Source organism: Meriones unguiculatus, chromosome 12 (genome assembly GCF_030254825.1).
Source record: "Meriones unguiculatus strain TT.TT164.6M chromosome 12, Bangor_MerUng_6.1, whole genome shotgun sequence".
Lineage (NCBI taxonomy): Eukaryota > Metazoa > Chordata > Mammalia > Rodentia > Muridae > Meriones > Meriones unguiculatus.
Window position 1 is genome coordinate 775,519 of NC_083360.1, and position 24,130 is coordinate 799,648.

A 24,130-nucleotide genomic window follows, 5' to 3' on the forward strand; every position below is an offset into this window, starting at 1 on the left:
AGAGCGAAGGAGTCAAAAGAGAGGGAGCAGAGAAAGCAAGAGGAGCGGGTAGTGGAAATGGCAGGGTTTGATAGAAACGAGCTGGGGAGGGAAGCCCATGGGCTGAAGAAGTTTAGGGTACAGGGTGGGGGCAGTGAAAAGAGCTGAGAGGAGCCACAGGTCCTGAGGGAGCTCAGAGGCCAGCATGCACTTTGGTATGCTAGTGGGCACCACAGTCAGCCATCCTGGGCTCCTTTTGGACCTGACCCTGGGAAAGGCCTACCCTTTGTGACTACACTGAGAATTCTGAGCCCAGGCAGATTTCAAAACAGAAAGGAGCCGGTGTGATATTGCTCTGTTACATTTTTTAACTTCTGTGGATGCAACATTAGACATCTAATAAAGGTAAACCACGGTGTATTCATCAGCAGACACTGAACAGAAATTGGCTTCTAGATGCTCGGGCTGGGCCTCAGAGGTGTGTCCAGACCTGAGCTTCTGTTCACAGTAATAACTTCTCTCTTTCTGTCTTTCTCTCTCTCCCTTCCTTTCTTTTCTTCTTTCTTCTTCTCTCTCTTCACCTCCCTTCCTCTCCCCTCCTTTCATCTATATTTGCAGTGTTGGGATGGAACGCAGGCTCTGTGCATGTTAAGAAAGAGACACCTCCTCCTTACGCCCCTCCAGTTATTTTGTTGTTTAAATACAAAGACGACAGAATGAACAGGAGTGTGTCCATTGCTAACAATATTCTGTCCTCGCTTGCTTTGATGTGAGGCATCTTTTATGTGGTTCTCATTAAGTTTACAAGGACATTAAGTTTATGGAGTCTTTTAATATGTGCAGAGAGCCCCATAAATACACTGGCCAATGCCACAAGGTCACAGGGGGGAAATCATCCGAGAATAGAGGCTGGTGTTTATTGTGTGCCAATAAACAGGCAGCCTCATTTTCCTTTTGGGTTCGTGAGGCTGTCAGCCAAGAACCCACTAGGCTATGGAAGGAATTCTCTTTCCTGTCTACCTTTAAGACTAAATTAGTAAGGCTCTGACTCTTAACATTTTCAAAATAACCCAATGAAACCATTCCTGGGAAGGTTTAACACATAATAAAACTCAACTGCCCCCCTTACCTCAGGGCATTGTGGAGTGGGAAAATAAAACTAAATGGCTCTGAAAGGGCTCCTGTCTCAGGGCCAGTTTCTTCCCTGACTCACTGCTTTGGACTATAGTAAAGAGATAAGCTAGAAAGGGAAGGAGAGCATCATTAAGGAGAGACAGATTTACTTGAAAGTGAGAAGTGGAGTCAAAGCTGCCCAAGAAATAAGCCTTTTAGCCAGGCGGCTGGTCTCAGTGTGCCTCTGGGACACAGATGTGGATGGATTTAATTGGAGGGGAGTGATCCTGACACGGAGGAACTCCTCACACAAGAAAACCGAGAGATGGGAAATATGGAAGGGAGACTGCGGAATAGGAGAAGCATTGATGGCTCAGTCGTCTTCCCTGGGCTACTGGTGTAGAATGTATGAGAGAAAGAGGCAGCACCTGACGTGGGAACATTCCTGCTGTGTGGAACCAGGCACTCTACAGCCTCCTCCTCCTGCCCCAGATGGGTCTGCACTGCCCACCAAAGACCAAACACTTAAGGCACCAGCGCCAGCCCAGGGTACTGGTGGGAGGTGGCGGGATCTTTAGGAGTGCAGCCTAGAGAGAGGAAGTTAGGTTGCTGCGATATGCCCGTGCAGGGATGCCGGACGCCCCTTTTTGCTACCTGGCCACCATGAACACTCCTCACTGAGGTTCTCCCCCATCACAAGCCCCAGAGCAATAGAGTCAGCTGACCATGCACTGAAACCCCCAGAACAATGAGCCCAAACAAGCCTCTTGTTTATCTAGGGGATTTCGCCTCAGCCCATCCTACCATCTGCTTCCGGGAGGAACGAGACTCATCCACACCCTGGAGTGGCTTCCCGGCCCCGGGCCTTCCCTCCACCACTCTATTTCACTACAATAGCCGTGGTGATCCTTTCTAAGCCCAGGTCAGTTCCTGTAACCTGTCCAAATTCGGCAGCGGTTCCCAGGTTCACTACCAGCCCTGAAAATCCCCTCCATGCTCTGCCAGCATCCGCAGCCACCGACGCCCTGCTCTCGAGTTTGACAACTCCCGCCTCTGCTCACTCTCTTCCAACATGTAGCATCCTTGCTGGACCTTGTGGCGCTGGTGACACATTTTCATGTACACTACAACCCTTCAGATGTAGTTAGCCTGCAGCTATGACAAAAACCGTGAAGGTGGCACAAAAAGAACGGTGGTTAGGGCAATTACCTCAGGCCCCTCTTCACGTCACAACAAAAACAGCTAAAAGTTTGTTAGTTTTTAAGACTCAGTCTCTCTCTAACATCATTGTCATCTTACCTAAATAAACATGACACATGTATGTGTACACAAGTCTTTGTAAGGTTCTGGTCTAGCTCATGTAATCACCACAGCAAAGTTATCAGAAGGTACTGATGTCACCTCAATGCACAAGGGGTACACCGAGTCACAGGGATGGAAAGCAAGGTTGTACAGCTAATAAATGGGAAGAATTGGGGTGTTTACAATGGCATACTTGGAAAAAATCTTCAAAAGATTGTTAAGTGAATAAAGCAAAGCATGCAAGTGTGCTCAATACACTGCCCTTGGGCAGTAGTGTGTGTATGTGTGTGTACACATATGTACCATCTATATGAATACGCAACATATACACTCCTATGCCAAATTCTTATCTGTCATCCATCTGAATGATACCCGCCATTGTGCATAAGGGACCATTAACAGAGCTTGCCTCCCACGAGGACTTCCGTGGTGCGTGCCAGAAACTCGGCGCTCTCTTTACTGTCCGTGCCACTGAGGTTTGAGCACGTGCCTTGACTTTATTTGCTGAAAGGAGAAAATTGCCAAAGGTCCAACCTGAGACAAGGAAACAGTTCTCTGCATTAGCGTCTTGGTCCGCTTAAACCCTGGGTCGCTTTCCGCGAGGACATTCATGGTTTTCTTGCCAATGAATTCTAAAGCATCCAGACCTCCGGTGAGGACGCTTTTGCCCTGCAAATGAGAAAACCATACAAGGTTAGATTTTCCACAGCTTGCTGTGTCACCGTGGCCAACAGTTCCCACGAATTAAAAGCAATGGAAAGATACAAGTTTTTCACACCATGAGACTGATCATCTATTCAATCCTGTTTTCTTTTCCTTGAAAAACTTTATGTTATATAATTTGTAGAGCATGAAGTGTTATTTAAAATGATGGGGGAATAACGGTGCGCAGTAGGGATTTGTGACCGTAGTTCTGAGTGTGTCAATGGACTTGGATCTACGACTTAAAACTAACAGATGGCCCAACCGTCGTGTTTGAAAGAATTTTAGAATTATTTGGGGTGTGTTATTAAAATGTCAAATACTCATGCTAATTTAGATGAGGGCCCTCAGGGTGTTTCAGTGGCTCTTGCGTACTTTCAGAGACTGATGAACACCAACTATAATTAGTACATTAACGAGGTAAGACAGCCTGCTTCCATGTACTTCCAGCTTTAGAAACTGGCCTATTATCCAGGTAGCACTGAAAAAATCCTTCTGCCAGCCATCGTTTTCCTTTTAACAGAAATTAAGACAACCGAGTTCATACACCCGGCTCAAAGGAGTAGAACCACAGTGCTGCGAATCCTCCAGACATAATCCCAACAACAGAACCCTGGCTGCAGTCAGCATACATCTGTATTTTTCTTCTACTTTACACAGAAATGTTAGATTTTACTTCCATATCATCTACATGTGCTTTTCAATCTTCATAATTATTTAAATGGCAGCGTTCAACCTTACTGGATGAATATACTTTACCAGACATTTCCATTTCTGGACTTTAGAATTTGTTTGCAGACCCGGAGCCCAGTCAATACTCATGCCTTGGAACACAGTGGTAAAAGCAGATGCTTCAAAGGGATGCTATGGGTTCAATATGACATGTCACCCACCGGCTCCAGAGCGTCCTTGGTCCTTAGCTAGTAGTGCTATTTTTGGAAGTTCTAGAAACTTCAGGGGATGGAGCCTGGTTGGAAGAAGTAGGTCACTCGAGGTTGTACTGCAGAGGTTCTGGTCCCCAGTCTTTTGTCTTTTCCTTTTTCTCTGCATCCTGGCTGCCAGAAGGCAAAGAGCCCCGGTTTACCTACTTCCACTGCCATGATGTCTTGTCCAAGCACCTGAGGCCAAGCAACCATGAACTAAAGTCTCTCAAACCATAAACAAAATAAACCTTCTTCCCTGTGTTATCTCTGCTAGGCATTTTGTCCCTGAAAGTCCTGCTCTTCCTCTGTTTATTTATTTATTTTCACTTGAGTTGACTTTTTAAAAGACAGATACACAGCAATCTCACCTGTAAAGGATGCTTTCTATCGACAAGTCATTGGAAAGAAGCAGAGGTTCTCCCCGTGACATGAGGAAGTTAGCTAGTCCTAGCATGTAACACAGAGGTCAAAGGGCTTCTCAGTAGCTCATGCTTTTGCGCACTTTGCTTTTGCACACTTTGATTTACTGCCCCCTAATGGCCTGTCACTTTAGGAGAGAAGAAAGTGAGAACGGGAAGTATGTGTGCACTGTTGGGCAAAGGCAGGCCTGAGGGTGGGCTGGGACTGTGGGAAGGAGGCCAAGCAGGTTCAGGAGAACATAGAAACATAGGCAGCTGAGTGTGGGTTGTGCTGGAGAGTGGATTGCTCAGAGCAAGACTGCCCAGTGGGTAAAGGCCATTACAGCATGAACCTGATGACCCGAGTTCCGTCCCCAGAACCCACATAGAGTGGAGGGAGAGAACTGACTCACAAAGTTGTTCTCTGACCTTCACATGAGTGCTGAGGCACAGGTGCCCCCCTCATCATAGGCACACACAATAATAAATTAGGTAAATAAAAATGGGAGGGAGAGGAGATGTGATGAGTTCACCAGAGACGCTGAGAAAGCCTCCTCTAATCTCATGGGTGCCCTTGAGCAGCTCCGCTGTTGTGACTCTTGAAACTCCCAGTTGCCTCCTCCTTCCTACCCAGTCTAGGGACCCTCAAGGAGCATGTGCAGGACGTCATTTTCCTTATTCCTGGCACTCTTTTGCCCCAACATCTGGGTATCATAACCTCCCATGATCACCCACAACTCCCTCCTCCCCATAGTGCATCTCTTGCCACTGTTACATTGCCTTGATATAAGGTATGGCATCAGCTTATGGCCAGAATCTGGTGAGGCTTCTGGTACGCGCTGAGGGCCAACCACCTCACTTTAAAACAAGTGGTTTTAAAAAGACCAAAAAGAACATGAGCCGTATTTCTAGAAAATATAGTTAGTTTGTTTCATGGCCAAAAAGAACATGAGCCGTATTTCTAGAAAATATAGTTAGTTTGTTCTAGATAGTAGACTGGCTCTTTTCTTCCTGGCTCTGAGGACCAGCTAGCTTCCTCAATGTCACTTGGGGAACCTCTGCCTTTCTTCAATGTCTGTTATCAATAGCCAGATTCCTTTAGGAGTAAGATGGTTGTGTATAAAAAATCAACTTAACTTAAGTGAAATAAATGAATAAGCAGAGGAAGAAAAGGCCTTGCAGAAATACATTTAGGATTCAGCAGGGTAGGGGACAGCAGGAATCAGGAGGTTGGGATATGGCAGGCTCAGTCTCTGGGTAATTCCTCCTGACTTGTTACTAGACCTTTTTTAAAATGTTTAATTTGAAGGTTTCATAATTTTAAGAGAATTGAGACATGACCCAGGAAGAGCAGCTGTCTCAGCTTTGAGGTCCCTCCCCAACCCAGAGGCTGTCCTTACAGCAGCTGGAAGGGACACTGTTAGATCAGGCTGAAAAAAACACAACCTTGTAAACCACTCTCTTCTTTTAAACACAGGCTGTTTTCATCTTGCCCTTATTATTTCAGATCCAAGGTTACACCTACTCTGCAGCAGAAAGCATAACAAACTGCAATCCAAAGTCATGAGCGAGGGAGCTGTCTTGTCTCTCATGTATCTGGGTCAGAAGATGCAAAGATCAAAAGAGGCCAGCCACTAGAGAAACGGGAGGGTGCTGGGGACTCACCGTGCTTTGAACCACGTTGGTGAGGGCTGACAGCATTCCCCTTGACCCTGCGGCCCCTGGTGGAGGAGAAGGCTGGGGGCCTCCGGCAGAGTCCTGGTCTGGAGCCACATCTGTCAGGGCAGGAGAGAACACCCCGGTTAGACTGTGGTTGGCTGATCTGAACTTGGGCTTTTGTCCACTGGGCAATTGTGCACGTAGCATAACAAACCCCCAACACAAGCTGCAAGGGCCACTCACTTTCAGAGATTCTGTTTTCAGCATCAGCTGGGGCCCCTTCAGGAGATCCGGAATTGACGCTGTGGATTCGTAGGGTGGCCCCTGCCTTTTCTTTGACTGCTGTTAATCCATGACCTGTCGGAAAACACAGTTCGCAGATACATTACAGTCCACAGTCTGTGACCCCTGGGCTAATCTCACAAACCATCTGGCCTCTGTGTGTGTGTGGGGGGGGGTCCACCCTGAATAGCAGCAGGGCATTCAGATTCCCTGGGGTAGAGCTCAAAGATGAGCTCAGCTCGGTCAAGGTCAGGCTGAATGACCTTAAAGAAGCCACCTTTCTCTTACTATGCTCCCAGACCCCTTTCGCCTTCTGCCTTTCTCACTGGCTGTTTTTCACACTGAAATTCTAAACTCAAGCCAGTGTCTTTGAAAGGCACGGCTGTCTTGTCTTCCTCGTTTTTTTCTGAAGTGTCACATGGCTGACATGTCATCTGTGTTTTTTGTTGTTGTTTGGTTTTTGAAGTCCTAGCACATCGCAGGTACTCTGTTAACACTGGCTGAACTGAAGTCAGATGAGCTTCAGTAAGTTACTATGTGTAAACCTAGACAGGGTGGCACACGCCTATAATCCCAACACCCAGGAGGCTGAGGCAGGGAGGGCGGCAAGTTTGAGCCTAGCCTGGTCTACATAATATTCTAGGCCAGTGCGACAGGCTGCTCAACAAGACCCTGTCTCAAAGCAAAACAGAGTAAATAAAGCCTTCAAACCAAACCAAACCAAACCAAACCACAAAACAAAACCTACATTTCCCCAAAAGTGCACTATCAAAGGTCTTTAGCTGAGCTCTAAATCAAAAAGGTCAGTCAGTGGAAAAATTGGAAAGCAGTTAACAGTCCAAATTAGACTGAAGGTTGCTAGTCAAATAACACCTGTATTTCCAAGAAAGGGTTTTTTTTTGTTTTTTGTTTATTTTATTTTATTTTATTTCCAAGACACTAGCACAATTGGGATTCAGTAAGGCCTTAGGGAGTACAGAGTAGACCTTCCCACCCATTGGGCAAAACCCAACCTTTCACTTGATAGAAAAGTCTTGTCTCTATTTCGCCCAAAGACAGCCTGACGCCCTGCACTAAGATGGGCTAAGCCTTTCTTAGACAGGATGAAGGAACCAGAGCATGGGTATCCCACCGTGGTCCTCACAGCTATTGGAGTTCTAGAGCCTGTGCTGCCTCCCTCTGGGTGCCTGCCACCTGCCTTGGCATGCAAGGAGAAAGCAGGGACCTTGGGCTGTTCAAACACAAGGTAGTGGTAATCATAACAGCCAGGGGCAAAGGGCCATGTCGGAGGAGACTCCAGAATCACAAAGCACTGTTCAAAGAACTGTTCACCCATCTCCCACGTCAGAGGAAGACCCAGATGAGGACCCAGAGACTTCACTGCCTAGAACCTGTGTAAACCTGGGTGTGTGGGCAGGCGCCTGTAGCAGCAGAGCTGGGGAGGTAGCGACAGGCGGAGCCCCGGAGCTTGCCAGCCAGCTGTTCTAACTGAATCTCTGGTCAAGGGAGTCACGCCGTCTCAAAAGGCAAGGAGGACAGTGTTCTGAGAAAGGCCATCTGAGGCTAAGCGTTGGCCTCTGCCCATGCTCACACACACATCCACATGCAAGCACATACATACACTTACACACAAGGTGCTATTTTATCAATCATAACCTGATTTACCAAAGCAGCACAAGGCATTGACAGTTACTGGTTCATTCCAATGAAAATTATTTGTCATTATATATTACCTACAAACCCTGAAAACTTACGTAACATGATTTACAACTTTAATTACAATAGAAATATGCGCCTACACTCATGCAGATAATTAAACACAGCTCGAACTCATTACTGAGTTACTTGAAAAAACAAACTGCTAAGCCTAAGACTTAATTATAAACTTCCAATCTGACTTGAATTAATTCTTTCTAGCCTCCAATGAATTCCAAACATTTCAACAGAATCTCATTGAAATTTCAGCAAACATTTATGTCATTGACTTCATATTCTTTAAGGTAGTTAAAAAACAAAACAGAACAAAAAACACTCGTATATTTTCCAAAAGGAGACTGCACAGGCAGATTCCATCCACGATTCACAGCTGTAGATTTCTAAGAGGCAAAATCAAGGAGTAAGTGAGCTTTGGAGGCTGGGAGGCATGGCCTGCCTGGTTCAAGGGCTCAAGGAGCCTTCCATTCATCATCACCCCTTCCACCTTCCAGGGCCTTCCATTCACCCCTTCGACCTTCCAGGGCCTTCCATTCACCCCTTCGACCTTCCAGGGCCTTCCATTCACCCCTTCGACCTTCCAGGGCCTTCCATTCACCCCTTCGACCTTCCATTCACCCCTTTGACCTTCCAGGACCTTCCATTCATTCACCCCTTTGACCTTCCAGGGCCTTCCATTCACCCCTTCCACCTTCCAGGGCCTCCCATTCACCCCTTTGACCTTCCAAGCCCTTACATTAACCTCTTTGACCTTCCAGAGCCTTACATTAACCTCTTTGGCTTTTTCCATCCAAGGCAGGTTAGTCTTTGTTTCTTAGTTGGGAGGAACAGTTTCTTACCATCTCAGAACACAAAGGACTGTCTGTAGTCCCAGCCCTTGGAAGGCAGAGTAAGGCAGAAGGTTTAGGAGTTCAAGACCAGCCTCAGCTACCTAACATGTTTAAAGCCTGCCTGGGCTACAGGAGTCTCAATTAAAACAACAAAAGGAAAAGAAAAAAAAGCCTCACAAATGAGCACAGATAAGAGAGCATTAACTGTCTCTAGCAATATGCCTTTGCTTTTGGAATGAAGCAGTCTTTTATGTGCATATAAGCAAGATGTGTTCGATTGGAGATGCCAACAGATAGTATTCTGCTTTCTGGTTAACAAATCTATTTATGTGTGTGTGAACAAAAAAAAATTTTTTTTTCTGAATTCTACTAGAAATTCTAAGTTAAGCTTTACATTTACTTAAAAGCTGTATTTTTTTTTTAATAGGTAAAGGAGACCACCACACCCTACTCAGCCGAGTCACTTCTAAAGCTTGACTTAGTGTGACATCTAGTGCCCAGAACAAGGAAATCATAGCAGAGCCACTGGGACGCGTTCTGACTGATGACTCCATTTCCAGAGACAGTGGCTGGGCTCTACCAGCAGGAGAATGACAACAGATAGGTGTGACAGTACTTGGTTTGTGGATTAATTTCACGTCACCCGAACCCGAAATATCCTTAAACATGGAAGGCCCCGGCACCCCAGGGCCGGGACTGGGGCTGGCTGTCTTGTTGCCATGGGTGAGCCCTGGCAAACAAAACAGGCAACCACAGCACAACCAGAAAAGCAAAAGCAAACCAAACAAGACTGCGCGAATGTCGAGAGTGTCTTTTAGGACATCATCTGAAAACCCAGTCGGCCGTCTTCCTAATCACCCGTACTTACGCTCTAAAGCAAAGGAAAGCAGTCTACACAGACCAGCGAGGAACTTCAGTTCCACCGTCTCTCAGCTGTGTGCCGCTGTTAAGCAATTCACTTCCCGGGTCTCTGGGGCTGTGCCTTCTCTGCCAGGAGAGTTATAATAGCTAAATTCCAGTAATGTGTGAGATCTCTCCACTGTGGGCATTTATTGAACCTTCAGGATATCCTAGACACTGCACTAAAAAGTTGAGAATAGGAAATTGTCTACTTTTCTTAGTAACATGGTCCTCAGAGTTGTATCATACTCCTTCTGTAACCGAGAAAACGAGGCCTAGCAAGATGCTACCAGTTGCCAACAGTCCAAGAGCTGTCAGATGGGAGGTAGGATTCAAACCCAGTCCGCCTGACACCAGAACCAGTATGCACAATCCCTCCATTATACTGAATGTCCCCGTTACGGTTCTGTTGCTGTGGAGAGACGCCATGCCATGGCAACGCTCAGAGAGGAAAGCATTAACTGGGGCTGGCGTATGGTATCAGAGGGTTAGTCCACTACTCTCATGGCAGGAAGCATGGCAGTGGGCAGGCACACATGGGGCTGAGGAACCGCGGGCTCTCTAACGCATTTCCTTCTTTTTAAAAACCGGACACTTACAAAAGAAACAGGCAAAGCTCCACAAAATTGGTTCTCTGATCTATGTGGCTGAATTCTCCCCTAATACTTTCTCAGGAAAAATGGTTATAGTATGAAATTTATCACCTTCCCTGTTCCGGGTACAGTTCCATGGGCCAAATACACCCTAATGTCTATTTCCAAAACGCTCTTGTACCCATTAGACAATAATACCTACTCCTCTGCCTACCAGGCCCTCAAGCGCCATTTTACTTTTGTGCCTTTCTGATTTTGATTACTCTAAGTACCTTCTCCAAGTGGAGCCCACCGTAGTTGCTTTTTGTGGCTGGGCTTGTTTTCCTGAGCATAATGGCACTGGCGGTTCATCCATTCGTAGTGTGTGTTAGAATCCTCTTCTTTCTAAGGCTGAGTAATACCTCACTGCATGGCTATGCCATGTTTTACTCATTGGTAGACATGTGGGCTGTGCCTACATGTTTGTGTTGTGAATGATGACAATTTGAACATGGGTACACAAGTAACTCTCTGAGACCTTACTCTCAATCTTTCTGGATATATAGCCAGAAGTCAAGTAGCTAGACCACATCCTAACAGTTCTTTACTGGTGTGTATTTGGTTGTTCGTGGTTTTCATATGTGCATGTTGAACCGTCCTTCGCATTTTGTCCAACTCCCATCAAACAGTACCCAGGACCCTCTTAAAAAACTTTAGCCTACAGTCCCAATTCCTCTTATCTTTTTCTACTTTGTGTATTGTTTTAGAGATTTGCCACTTCCTGGAACTCTACATAATTTTCCTGTTCATAGAGTGTATTGTCTGCTGGCTTTTTCCTCTCCTCAGGAGGCAAGTCCTCTTGGGGGCAGCAGGGTCGTGGGGGCTGGGGAGGGGCTTTGTGTCATTTGCTCAGCACTCAAGTGACTGCGGCAGCACCGGGCAGCGTGAGTGGTCACTGACTGGCTTCTGTATTGAGCATCTCTGTACGCATGTATCAGGGGGCTTAGCCAAGCACCAGCAGAGGCGGGCGGGCTGAGAGCGACGCACACTTTGCACTGGACAGAGAATGCCACCTGCCATTTTTGGGAGTGAGTTGTAATAACACAGTCCTCTAAAAAATATTGATCTTTCTTTAGATCCCTCTATTAATGAATTCAAGACATTGGAACAAGTAGCAGAATGCAGTTTTATAGAAAGAAAAGTACAGTTGAGGCTGCCATGCTCAACTAAAGCAAACTTAAAGGCAGCATTAAAAGAAGCCAATCAACTTTCCTTCTGGAAAAGTCTTCCCTCTCCAAAATGATGGCCAAGTTTCTCTATGGTCATTGCTCACATATACCCCTGTCCTCCGGTCAAGGTTAACCATAAGTGATATTGAGCTGACATTTGCATCAAAGCTCACAGGAAATCTGTCAATCTTGTGCCTAATACAGAGATTGCAAAGCACTGTGGTTAACTGTAACATCAATACCATCATCCTTTTCATGGATGACCCTGTGATGGCTATTGTTGGTTGTCAATTTGACTATGTCTGGAATTAACTAAAACGCAAATGGCTGAGCACAGCTGTGAGGAATTTTTTTTCCTAATTAAATCCTTTGAAGTCCCACTTCTAATCTAGATCCTTTTTCTGGTAGGAAGATCCACCTTTAATCTGGGGCACACTTGAGCTGGCAGCCTATATAAAGGACACACACACACACACACACACACACACATGCACACACCACACACACACAAAGCTCTCTTTCTTTGCCTGCTTGCATTCACTAGCAAGTTCATTCCTTCACTGGCATTCGAGCCTACCTCTTTGGGATCCCGACATATCCTGAAGACCAGCTGAGACATCCAGCCTCAAGGACTGAACAACTACTGGATTCTTAGACCTTCCATTGGTAGGTAGCCACTGTTGGACTAGCTGGACCACACAGTCTTTAAGACACTTTAATTTTAATATATATGTATTCATATCAGTTCTGAACTTCTGTTTCTCTAGGAAACCACGACTAACACAGAGTTCTCTGAAGTTCCTAACCCATAAGCATTTTTACATTATCAGTGTCATTTCAAATAAATAAATAAATAAATAAAAATAAACATTCCTTGCGGTTGATGTAATTTGTACAGAGGGGTGTTTTCACGGTAGCACAATTTTAATGAGTTTGCCGTTCTTTCTAATAAACGCTGATGCTATTATCTGGACAAGGCTGGCAGAGGGTATCGCTAGAATGTGAAAAACTGCAATCTGGGCAAGGATGAGAAAGGGCAAACAGTGATTTTGAGAAAGCAAATACCTTGATATGATCAGATGATTCTATCACAGAAGCAGACATTCTGGCATTAGATACTTAGAGCCATAAACCGTCACAACCAACTTTCCAAATAAACATTTAGGCCTTCAGCAGATCTAGTAATAAACCTCTTCATGCTGTGGAGGCTTGACTCTGGGATCTTCCTGTCTTAGCACTGTCAGCCCTCCGTTTGACAGCTGGAGCATCATTTTACTCTTAGCAATACATTCTAAAGGTGAGTTATGTCCATGATATGCTTGTGGGAAATCACTGCTTCTTTTCATGGTATCACTTTGAAGTTATCAGTATTATCATTTTTGGGGTCATTTTTCTGTATTTTTGGCATTTTCCTCCTTTTGTTTCTGTATGGAATGACACATACTTTTATTGCATTTTATGAATTTTCCCACAGGCATGAGTAGAAGATGAAGTCTCCTTAGACTATGACACAGCCTGTTCGTGACAAAAAAAAAAAAAAAAAAAGTGTTTTTAAGAGGGAGGGTCCCACCGAAAAGAACGGTTGGCTGAGAAGTGTTTGATTACACTAGGACAGTCGCCTCTTATCTCTTCCTCTTAACCTTAGAGTCAAAGTAATAGCCAAAAGGCACGATACAACAATGTCGAGGAGCCAAAGGCCAGTCGGTGCTGTAAGTTTCCACAAGGCACAGCGGCACACAGACACGGTTTCTTCCTTAGGTGGCCTTCCTGAGGTGGAAGCACAGCTCACCGAAGGTGAGAAGACACCTTAGGCCTTCTCAAGCCTCAGCTTTTCCAATAGAGAAGCCAAAAGGGCAAGTACAAGCTACAGCCATTGAGCCCTCGTCTCCCACCACGGCAGGTCGGACGTCCTCCAGACTGGCCCTCACTTCCTAGCGCTCGTGCTACAGTGCTCACTCCCAGCAGCACCTTCCACATGTGTGTACTTCCTGATCACGTTCCTGCCGACTGTGACTTACAGCCACCATGACTGCCGTGTTTCCGCCTTTGCAGGTTTGCTCGTGTTTCTAGTGCAGTTGTCAGCCCTGTGTAAAGAATGTGGTCGTGTGTGCATCTGTCTGCAACTGAATTACCCTGAATTACACGAGGCTGTGAGTGGAAAGCAATTGCCGTTGGATGCGGTTATTTTCTTTCTTTACTTTCTGCAGGAATTTATAAACCTTCAAGAGTGTCTCTGCAATGGTGAGTGCCCTGCTTTCTAATAAGTTGCTTTGCCCCTGATGATAAACTGTTAGGGATACAAAGCCCTGGCTGGGACTGACACTGTTTCTGAATGTCGTGGAAGCTGAGCCTCAACACCTGGTTTGCAGCTTACCCTACTTCACGCACAACTCATAACTTTAAAGGAATCTGCTTTTCTATGTCTTAATCTTCAATTTTACATATGTACACTCTGCATACTGACTATCCTCACCTCTTAGATCCGACCACCTCTGTCCACCTTTAACCTTCCCCTCAAATCTCTCTCACATTCATTTTTATTTGTGTGTGCATCTGTGTGTGGGTGCATGAGTGTGTGTGTGTGTGTGCCCCGCTGAGATTAACCAGGGATATCTGTGTGACTATGGCTTTGGAGTTATCTGTTCGAGCATAAAGGGCTCAGCATAGTGGAACCCATAATTTTGCAGAGTCCCTGCAAATGGTTGAGCCCTATTCCAACCCCACTTCTGGTTGTGATTTTCCATTATCTTTTGAGAGTCCAACTCCTAACTACTGCTGTCTGCTTCCAGCCTTGGGACCCCAAACACCATCTCCTGTCATGCTGTTTGTTTTAGTTTTTTGTCAGGCATACAAATAAGTTTATCTATGTTTAAAGTATTACTGATTTTTAGGATGGTTTGACACATACAAATCAGTCAATCTAATACAGCACACAAACAGATTCAAGGACAGAACAAACAAACCCAGCACATAGTGCTTTTGTCTGGACTCTATAACAGTTAACTTTGATTATCAACCTTGCTGGATTAAGAAACACCTAGACAAATAGTTGATGTCTTTGATGTTTTCCAGAGATGATTGTTAGATTAACCCCTTGATGAATTTACAAAATACTATCATTACTGAGAAGCGATAAAAGTAGTGATTGTCAGTTTGATCAGTCTAGAATTACTCAGCAGACATTCCTCCAGACACACCTTTGAGGGGTTACTTATGCTAAATTAGCCTCTAGGTGTGTCTATAGGGGATTACCATGATTAAGTTAATTAAAGGAAGACCTGCCCACTGTGGATGGCTCCATTTCCTGGGCTGTGATCCTGGGCTGTGTGAAAAGGACAGTGGGCCAGCAGGATGGCTCTGCAGGTAAGTTCTTGCCACCAAGCCTGATGACCTGAGTTCAGTCTGCAGGACCAACATGGTGGAGAGAGAACTGAGTCCTACAGGCTTTCTTCTGCCCTCCACGTGTGGCATGCTCACCCCTCTTCTCAATAATAATAAGTAAGACACAGTCATTTTTTTTAAGAAACGAAGGGAAAAGTGGACCACGTACAATCATTAGTCGTTCTCTGCTTCCTGACTCGGATGGAACGTGACCAGTCATCGCAGCTCCTGCTGTCACCCACCCCAGCCGAGGCCGACGGCACCCCAGAACTGTGAGCCAAAATAAACTTTCTCCTTAAGTTGCTTTTGCCAAGGTGTTGTGCAACAGCAATGGCCAAAGAAACTAAGCCAGTGAGTGGGAACGGGCAAGAGTGGCTGACACAATCACGGGGCTCAGAAATGCAGCATTGTAAGCTCTAGGCTCGGTTGAGCTGACGGCTATGCTCTGGGGGAACCAGCAGGGCTTTTAAGTGGCCATGACGGTATGACGGTGACACTGTGCTTATCATCCTCATGGTGCCTCAGGTAGAGGGACTTCAAACACGGCCACTGACCTAGGCCTGCACAGATCTGAACAAGATGGGGTCCTAGTGCTGACAGAAGTGGAAACAAATCCTCATCCCTAACCCAGAGCTAGCTCCGGGTGTCAACTGATCACAAAGGAAATGCAGTTTTCTCTGGGGGAGTCGTGGGTGTGCAATCCACACTTCATGGAGGCCCCTGCCCAGCAATGCTCGGGCAGTACAAATAAACTCAGGGGTAATCTTGGAGATATTTTCTTGTCTCATAACACTTTGTTTGGGCTTTTTTTTTTTTTTTTTTTTGGTGTGTGTGTGTGTATATGTATGTGTGCATGTGTGCATTTCTTGTGTTTTTTCTTTTTCTTTCTTTTTTGTGTGTTTGTTTATTGTTTTATTCTGGTTGGTTTGTTTTGTTATTTGCCTGTTTGTTTTCTAAAGAGAAAGAAGACATGAGGTTGGATGGATGAAGAGGATCTAGAAGGCAGTGAGGAAGGGGAAACCATGATCAGAATATAGTATATGCAAAAAAAATATTTTCAACTTAAAAAAAGGGGGAAAAATACCAGAAGAAATGCGAGTGAAAAAATATACCTAGAAACCTGAGCTGGGGAAGACTTTAGCCATTATTTTTTCTCTATTTAAAAACACAAGTACAGAAAAAAATGTAAAGTGTATATCCAGGAGACGAGATTTACTTAAATAAGTTAATTTAATCACACAGTGAGAAACAAACAGCGTGGAGGAGCCAGGCGTGCAGGGATAGGTCAGCACTTGGTGACTGTAACATTATTAGTCCTGAGACAGTTATGTGTGTTTCCAACCCGCATATCTTCTTCTTTTTTTATTTAAAAAAAAATTCCTGCTGGTGGAATTTTTTTTTTAATCAAGATACTTCAAGTTCTTTTAGAGAATAGAGAGTTGTTTGGCTAAAAGAAAGTTGGATGTAAAAACACAGCTTGAAGAATATATTAAGCTGGGTGTGGTGGGCACACACATAATCCCAGTACTAAGAAGGCTGAGGCAGGAGAATCATAAATTCAAGGTCAGCCTAGATTACACAGTAAGACTCAATCTGAAGAAAAAAACCCCGTGTAGTGTGTGTGTTTGTTACTCTCTCTCTGCACTTACGTGTATGCATAAATATGTTCATATATATCTTAAATCTATATTTTAAGGGATAGTGTAAGATAGTGGTTTAAAACCATATTTCATGGCTTTCAAATCCCACCCTAAGCCATGCCAGTTTAGACAAACAGTATCATAGTCTCTCTGTGGCTCAGAATTTCTCTCTAAAATGGAGAGAGTAAGGATATCTCCTCACGGAGTCACTGTGAGAACAACTGTACCAACATATGTGATGGCCTTAGAGCAGTAGACGCTGAGAGTGGTTTCTCTTGGGCAAATGTTAATCCCCATCAGTGCACAGCACGGCAGCCTCTTGTGCCATCAGGCTCTGAACTCTGTTCCGCTGCAGCACCCAACACTTACCTACTGTGGCTGATGCAGACGAGAGCAGAGATTTCCCCCAGGATCCCCAGCCTGCCCATCCTCCTGCCTGTGGTGGGGAGTCCACAGCCTGAGAAGAACAAATCAGCAGCAGGTCAGACACTCACTTTGCCCCTGAATGGAAAAGCATGCATTTAGAGATGAAGTCTGAGGTGCAGAGAAGGCCCAGGAACAAAACCCACTGACAAGCAACCATATCTCCCAGGCTGGTTGTGTATGCAGGTCAAAAGAGTACCTTGATCCACACTGCAGCATGTACTTTGAGTAACGGAGGGGCTGGCTCCTGCGGACTTGGCCCAATAGGAGAGGAGAGCTGTGGTCCCTCATCACATGAAAGACAAGGGCTAGCAGGGGGAAGGGGTGGAAGTTGGGGAACAGGGAAATGCAACACACTAGAACACAAAAGAGATTCAAAACCTCTATGACAGCATAGGACCAATGAGAGGGCTAGGCAGGTAAAAGCACTTGCCATGCAGGCCTAATGCCCTGGGTTCAATTTCTGCAACCAAGGTACAGGCAGAAGGAAAAACCTTCTCCACAAAGTCCTCTGACCTCTACATGTGTGCTATGTCATGTGGGCATGTGCAACCACACACACAGACACATTCAAACAAAAATAAGTAGAGTGGATCAACTCGATTCTCACATTATTAAATGCTGCCGTAGAGCTTTTTTCTCACCCTCACCCACGTATGCTCCACCTCCTTTAACACAGCCGTCCCCGGCCTAACTCAGAGAGCAGAAGGCGTCCTGTGAGAATCTCTGCACTTTGCCCTCCTTCCCATAAACTCAGTAGGTTGAGTTTGTAGAGTAGGGGCAAATCAGACTTGGCCCCATCAAGCACATCTAAAGCATAATTAGAGAGGCGCAGAGATGGCTCAGCAGGGAGAGCACTGGCTGCTCTCTCAGCGGACCAGGCTTGATTTCCAGCACAGACGGGAGCTCACAACTATCTACAGCTCAGTCCCAGGGGATCTGATATCCTCTTATGAAATCTGTAGGTATCAGGCCTGTGATACATAGACACACATATAGACAAAAACACCCATACACATAAAATAAATAAATAAAATATAAAATGCAATTGGTCCTCTGAACAAGAGCAACCATTGTGTGGTCCTAAAAATATTTAACATGGCAGAAGAGAGCTCTCATAACTGGGGAAATACATTCAATGCTATCGTAGACTTTTACGTAATTGTACATGAGTATAGACAGAAAAATTTATATATATACATATATATATATATATCTTAGAACCAATAACTTTGATGCAGAATTCCATCAAGTTCAAAGTTCCTTAAATAGAAAAGGCATCAAAATAGCTGGTATCCCACTTAACGTCAAGTAAAAAGTACTTTTATAAGCTGGACCTGTCGCTTAGCGATAGAGCTCTCGCTTGGCAAGAGCAAGGCCCCAACTTCCATCCTTAACATCATCATTATCACCACCAAAATGACTGCATCACTTACTGAGGCTGGGGTGTGGCTCAGTCACAGAGCATTTGTCCAGCTTTCCGGGAGCTCCTGGTTAGATTTCCAGGAAAACAAACTAACTTAGGTGAACAAATTCAAAACTATTAACAGAGACAACGCAAAAATCTAGACGAGTCCATCAAACACAAAGACCATTCACATTTAGATGGAAAATAAACATTCCAGAGTTAAGGATAAAAGACCAACCTGGTGTCCCATCCCCAAGAGAGAGGGGAATCAGGTACTGTGTGTATCTCGTCCCAGGCATGTCAGCCATGGGACCCACGAGACCAGGCCTTCCTCGAGTTCTGTAACTCACAGGCACTCTGAAAAGAGCCTCGGTGTGGTAGGGAGTCTGTAGGCCGTCCTGGGTGCCTACAGCTCTGTCAGAAGGTCTGACTCGTAATGGCCTCAGTTATTTCCAAGTAGTATCTATAATTCAACACTGGGAAGACTTAAAAATTAAACGTAGAAAGGCTAAAGCACCAAAGCCATGCTAAATAGTTTTCATGTACATTTAACCTTTTCTGTCCTATTTATATTTATGGAACTTAAGAGGGTGATGAGATCTGAAAACCAATTTACTGTGAATAACTGAATTATCACATTATTGACCTTACACTGAAATTCTTCCACTTTTAGGAATACTGTATTAACACTTAGGTCTTTAAGCCCGCACTCTAAATTTAATAGCTTTATAACAATTATTGAAAAGGAAACAAAATGTATTTGAGTTGATTCAAAACAAAACAAACAAACAAACAAACAAAAAGGACCAAATCTCCTTTGAAAGTGGCTGCTCAGTTTACTGGTCTTGTATACAGAACCAAGATTTGTGAGATGAATATAAATCCCCAGGGAAATATGAGTGTTTAAAATTGTAGTCTTCATAAACTAAAAATACAAACTGTTTAAATCAAACTAATCATCTAAGTAGATCTCTTCATATACAATACACACATCAGCTTATGCACCATAATCCACCTAAACCCAAATCTAAAGATACCAAAGCCAACTGACAAGACTAGTCCTTTCTGTTCTCATGGGAATGACGTAGTCCTCTGAGTTACCACTGTCCTTTCCCCCTGACCCTCTGTGGCCTTGCTGGAGGTCTCCTGGCTTTTCTCTCTCCCTGCTGTGACTTCTCACATTTTCCTGCCTGAGGTGTCTCCAGCAGAGCATCACCACAGAGACAAGGGGTTTCTTTCAAATGTCTCTGGTTTGGGCTCCTCATCTTTCCTCTTCATGCCTATCTTCTGTGCCCACTCCTGTCATCGCTCCTCCATCTAAGACGGACAGATTCCTCCTGCCGCCACCTTAGGAAGCCATCTGCATCAAAGTCACAACGCCTTCCTTGTCAAGCTATGGGCTTGTGTCAGTCTTTTATTAGTTGACCTCTCAGAAGGATCTGAAACTTTTAACCATATTTAGATGGAAAGTACTCTCGTTTCATAGCGTTGGTACCAGCTCACTTTTCTCTATTATAACAAAATACCCAGGGCAGGCACGTCGTATGAGGAACAGATGCTTGCTTGCTCATAGTTCTGGGGATCTCAAGGCAGGCTCCAGCACTGGCTTGGCTCTGCTGAGGGTCTCCAGGTGGATGGTGTCCCAAATGTGGGAACATGTGAGGAGGGAATTACCCTCAAAACAAGAAGCCCGAGAACACCTCTGTGCATGGGCGCATACTTTAACAACCCATTCCTTTGAAGGCTCAAGCGTCCCATGAGGGACAGCTTCCCCAGAAGCCTAAGGAATGCCTCCTGGGCCCTACTTCCCACAAGTCCCACTTTCCTCTGTCACCACACTGAGAACCTTCTAGCCTCATCCCTTGGGGATCCAACACAAACTATCTGAAGCCCAGCACGGCCTCTGCCCTCTTTTCATTATTACTTATTTATTGTCAGCATTTAGTATTGTGACTTGAGTTATTTTTAGAACACTCTTACTGACACAGGATGATATCCTGTAGGCTTCCTAGATTAAGCTACAATCTGAGAGCTGTCCTCTTCCCAATAAAATGTGTACAGTCCAGGTCAGCAGGGCATCCTCATTAGGAAGCCCGTGCTCCAGAGACAGCCATCATGGACATTCACACCTGATGCCTTGCTAATCAGCATCCCGAATTGCAGAAATCGATTTTAATTGGTGACTTTTTTAATTGCAGACTTTTTACTAGCACCTGAATATCTGAAAAGAAAGGTCTTCAAGATTAAATCCATCTAAGTGAGTCTTCCTACCTTTACATCTCCTGCACAAGAAAGGCTTTCGGCCAGCAAGATGGATCAGTGTGTGCAGGGGCTTGCTGCCGAGTCTGAGGAGTTGAGTTAGACTCCCCAGGACCCACGCAGTAGAAGGAGAGCACTGATGCCTACAGGTTATGTCTGACTTCCATACATGAGCCATAACACATGTGCATTCAAACATTACACGCATGTGCACACACAAAATAAATAAATACAATATAAAACAGTAAAAAAGGCTTTTGCCTGTGTCAATGGTTCTCCACTCAGCTTTGAATTCTAGAGGATCCTGTTTACTAATGTCTGGACTCTTCTCAGGGAAATAAGCCTACCTCTGAAATCCAGTGAGCCTTTCATGAAAGGTAGTAGACAGAGCACCAAAGAGGACAGAACAGAGGACAAGCCAACACAGGAAACAGTTTCCATGGACTATTTTACCTCCCACGTCCATCAATGTTTATTTGAAAATATCACTGCAGTATATACAGTGTGGCTAGGGATCCAGTTTACAGAGAGAAGAGGTAACACACTATTCCAACTTCTTTTCTGGCTTCTACAGAGTATGAGAAAAATAGTTTTCTAGCTGGGTGGTGGTGCACGCCTTTAATCTCAGCACTCGGGAGTCAGAAGCAGGTGGATCTCTGTGAGTTGGAGGCAAGCCTGGTCTACAGCGTGAGTTCCAGAAAACCCTCTCTTGGAAAACCAAATAAATAAATAGATAGATAAAGAGATAAATAAATAAATTTTTTTTCTAACAGCTATGAAAGATCAAAATTGTATTAGAGACAAGAGCTCTCTGGATTGAAGGCTTGTCTCTTGTCTTTATTTCTACTTAACCTCTGAGTGACCTCCACTCTCCAGCTCAGGCAACCACCCAGATGCCAACAGATTCAAAGTCAGCTATCTTTCCCAGCCACTTAACAAGCGTCTACAGAAAGCTCCACTTTGCGGTCCCATGGACTCAGATCTGCTCATCGCCTCTGCATCTGATTAGACTTCTCTATCCTGGTATTATGGATCCCCACACTTACCCCCAGACGCTTCGGGAATGTCATCAGGGCAATACACTAGAAGTGGAGTCCCAGGCACTTCTATGATCATCTGCATGAAAGCATCTCAAGGCAGAACCCAGAGGCCTAATTTTGTTGTTATTGTTGAGACAGGGTCTCGCTATGTACACCAGGCTGGCCTTGAACTCACAGAGATCCACCTGCCTCTGTGAGCCTCCTGACTGCTGACTAAAGGTGTGAACCACCATGTGGATTCTCGATAAGCATCTCAATGGATTCTAACACACGTTCAACCTGCCCTCCACTCTCTAAGTATTCCAGGATGACTTTGTGGTCCTGCCTCCTGCCTCCATCTCTCAGATGCTGGGTGTCTCAGTTAGGGTTCCTATCGCTGTGATTAACACCATGACCAAAAGCAGCTTGGAGAGGAAGGTATCTATTTCATCTTCTCACTCTCCACCACTGAGGATAAAGATGACCTAGGAGCGCCTAAAGCGCTGTGAGTGTGTCTGATGGTGTCTCCAGAGACAATGAGGGTGACAACATGGTAGGTGTACTAGGAATCCTTGGTGGATTCGTAGCATTAAGAGATTATTAGAAGACAGTAAATGCAGGAGGGAGGGCATCCCTGAGAGGGGCACATCCTTGGGGGCGAGGTGGGTCCTGACCCCTTCCTGTATCTTCCTTCCCTCTGCCACAAGGTGAAACATGTCCTCTGCCACATGCTCCTGACACTGTGATGTCTGGACAAAGTCCCCATGGCCCCAGCCCCCGAGACTGTGGGTCAAGTAAAGATGGCCTCTCCCTGAGTTGCCTGCGCACAGCAACATGAAAGAACTTTTACACGGTCTCTGTAGACCACTGCCTACTGTCCACAGTCTGGTAGACGGCTGGCCACGTCTTTTGCTCTGTCCCTGTCCTGGCCACACCACCTTATCTGTCAAGATACAGCCTCAGTCCAGTCAGGTGAATGTGAAGAGAATGGTAGGACCCGGATTCAAAGCTACTACACCGAGCACTCAGTGACAGCCATTTATGCACAGGGTGACAAAGTCTACTGTGTTCTAGTAGACACTTTCCCCATAGAAACTTTTTTACAGGGTGATGAGGCTTAGATACTTTAGGGTCTTAGATATTTTAGGAGCTTGACTATTCTCCAATAGACTCTGACCTTACTAAGGAACCTGTGTTCAGCAGCCAAGTAACCAATTTGCAAATGAACTTCTATTTCAAGGCTTCCTTCCTTCCTGCCTCTCTAACTTTTTTTCCTAAAGAATTTATATTTATCTGGATTAATAGTTATTTTCTTTATTGCAAGAAGATTGCTTGCAAATATCCAACAAAAAGCAAGTACAATGAATAACCAGTATTTGAAGATTAGGCATCAAATTGATCACTTCTAATATTAACTTAAGGAACTCAGGATAGAAAGTAAGGGAGAGAGTAGAATGTCCTTTCTCATAGTTCCTTAAGTGAGACTAAATTTGTCCCCACACAGAAGGGTTTAAATCTGACCCTGTGTTATAAACATAAATATTTTGAAGGCAATTTGAAAGCATGCCTATTTACCAAAATAATGGTAAGTTCTACCGTGGGGCCTATGACCACCCAAGCCATGGTACCAAACTGGAAATCCGTTCCTGTGCAGCAGCCTCATAGCAAATCGTGAAGAGGTTAGTTACCCCCACGCCAGGACTGCACCAGCAGGCAATCTCGCCCGGCAGGGCAGTGTTGCCGCATTCCGGGTTCAGCGCGGAGACCCTGACGTCTCCTCCAGCAGCATGCGCAGTGACTGCCAGCAGTAGGAAAGTTAGCCAACAGGAAAGAAGTTTCCACTGCTCTGTGTTCTGCAGCCAAAGTGTGCGGTATCGTCAGCCACAGGGTCACCCAGTGGAGTGATGGTGAGCACCCAAAAGCAATGGTAATAGCCTTTATTGTGCATACCTCAGGGGGCCTGCCCTGAACTGAGATTCCTTTAATAACCCATGTCTTTGGGGAGCAACATTGTCCACCTATTCACTGTAAAGTTCTGTTCATATTTTTTTTTCAGTTGTATTTTGAAATCAGCTTACTAACTAGTAGGTTTCCAGAAGGCTTTTAGTAGGTTTAGCTAACGTACCCCTGGCTCCTATCCTCGCTTAATTTTTTAACTCAGTATTCCCACCCCCTCACCTTTCATTTCATGTTCTCTATCCTTCACTTTACTTTTTAAGTTGATTTTGAGATGGTAGCCTTCCACATCAGACCCCCCTTCCTTCAGGTTAGCCCATCCCTTCAATCCCTGATTTTACCCAAACTCCCATACCAGTGGACAATAGTCAATAGAGAGATACGTGGCTGGTCAAAGTGCTGAGAATAAGAGCCTGAGTATTCAGCCCTAAATGATTCCTCT

General features: G+C 45.0%; 1 protein-coding gene across 2 annotated transcripts in view; it reads right to left on the minus strand.

Moving 5' to 3' along the window:
• Fam114a1 (family with sequence similarity 114 member A1) overlaps positions 1–24,130 on the minus strand; it is a 64,604-nt gene that overhangs the window by 28,452 nt on the left and 12,022 nt on the right. For both annotated transcript variants that reach the window (XM_021640685.2, XM_021640687.2), the window contains exons 3-6: positions 16,993–17,080; positions 6,320–6,433; positions 6,083–6,192; positions 2,929–3,063 (exon numbers count right to left, since the gene is read on the minus strand). In XM_021640685.2, coding sequence (XP_021496360.1) covers positions 2,929–3,063; positions 6,083–6,192; positions 6,320–6,433; positions 16,993–17,080 — 447 coding nt within the window. The remainder of the gene's footprint in view (positions 1–2,928; positions 3,064–6,082; positions 6,193–6,319; positions 6,434–16,992; positions 17,081–24,130) is intronic.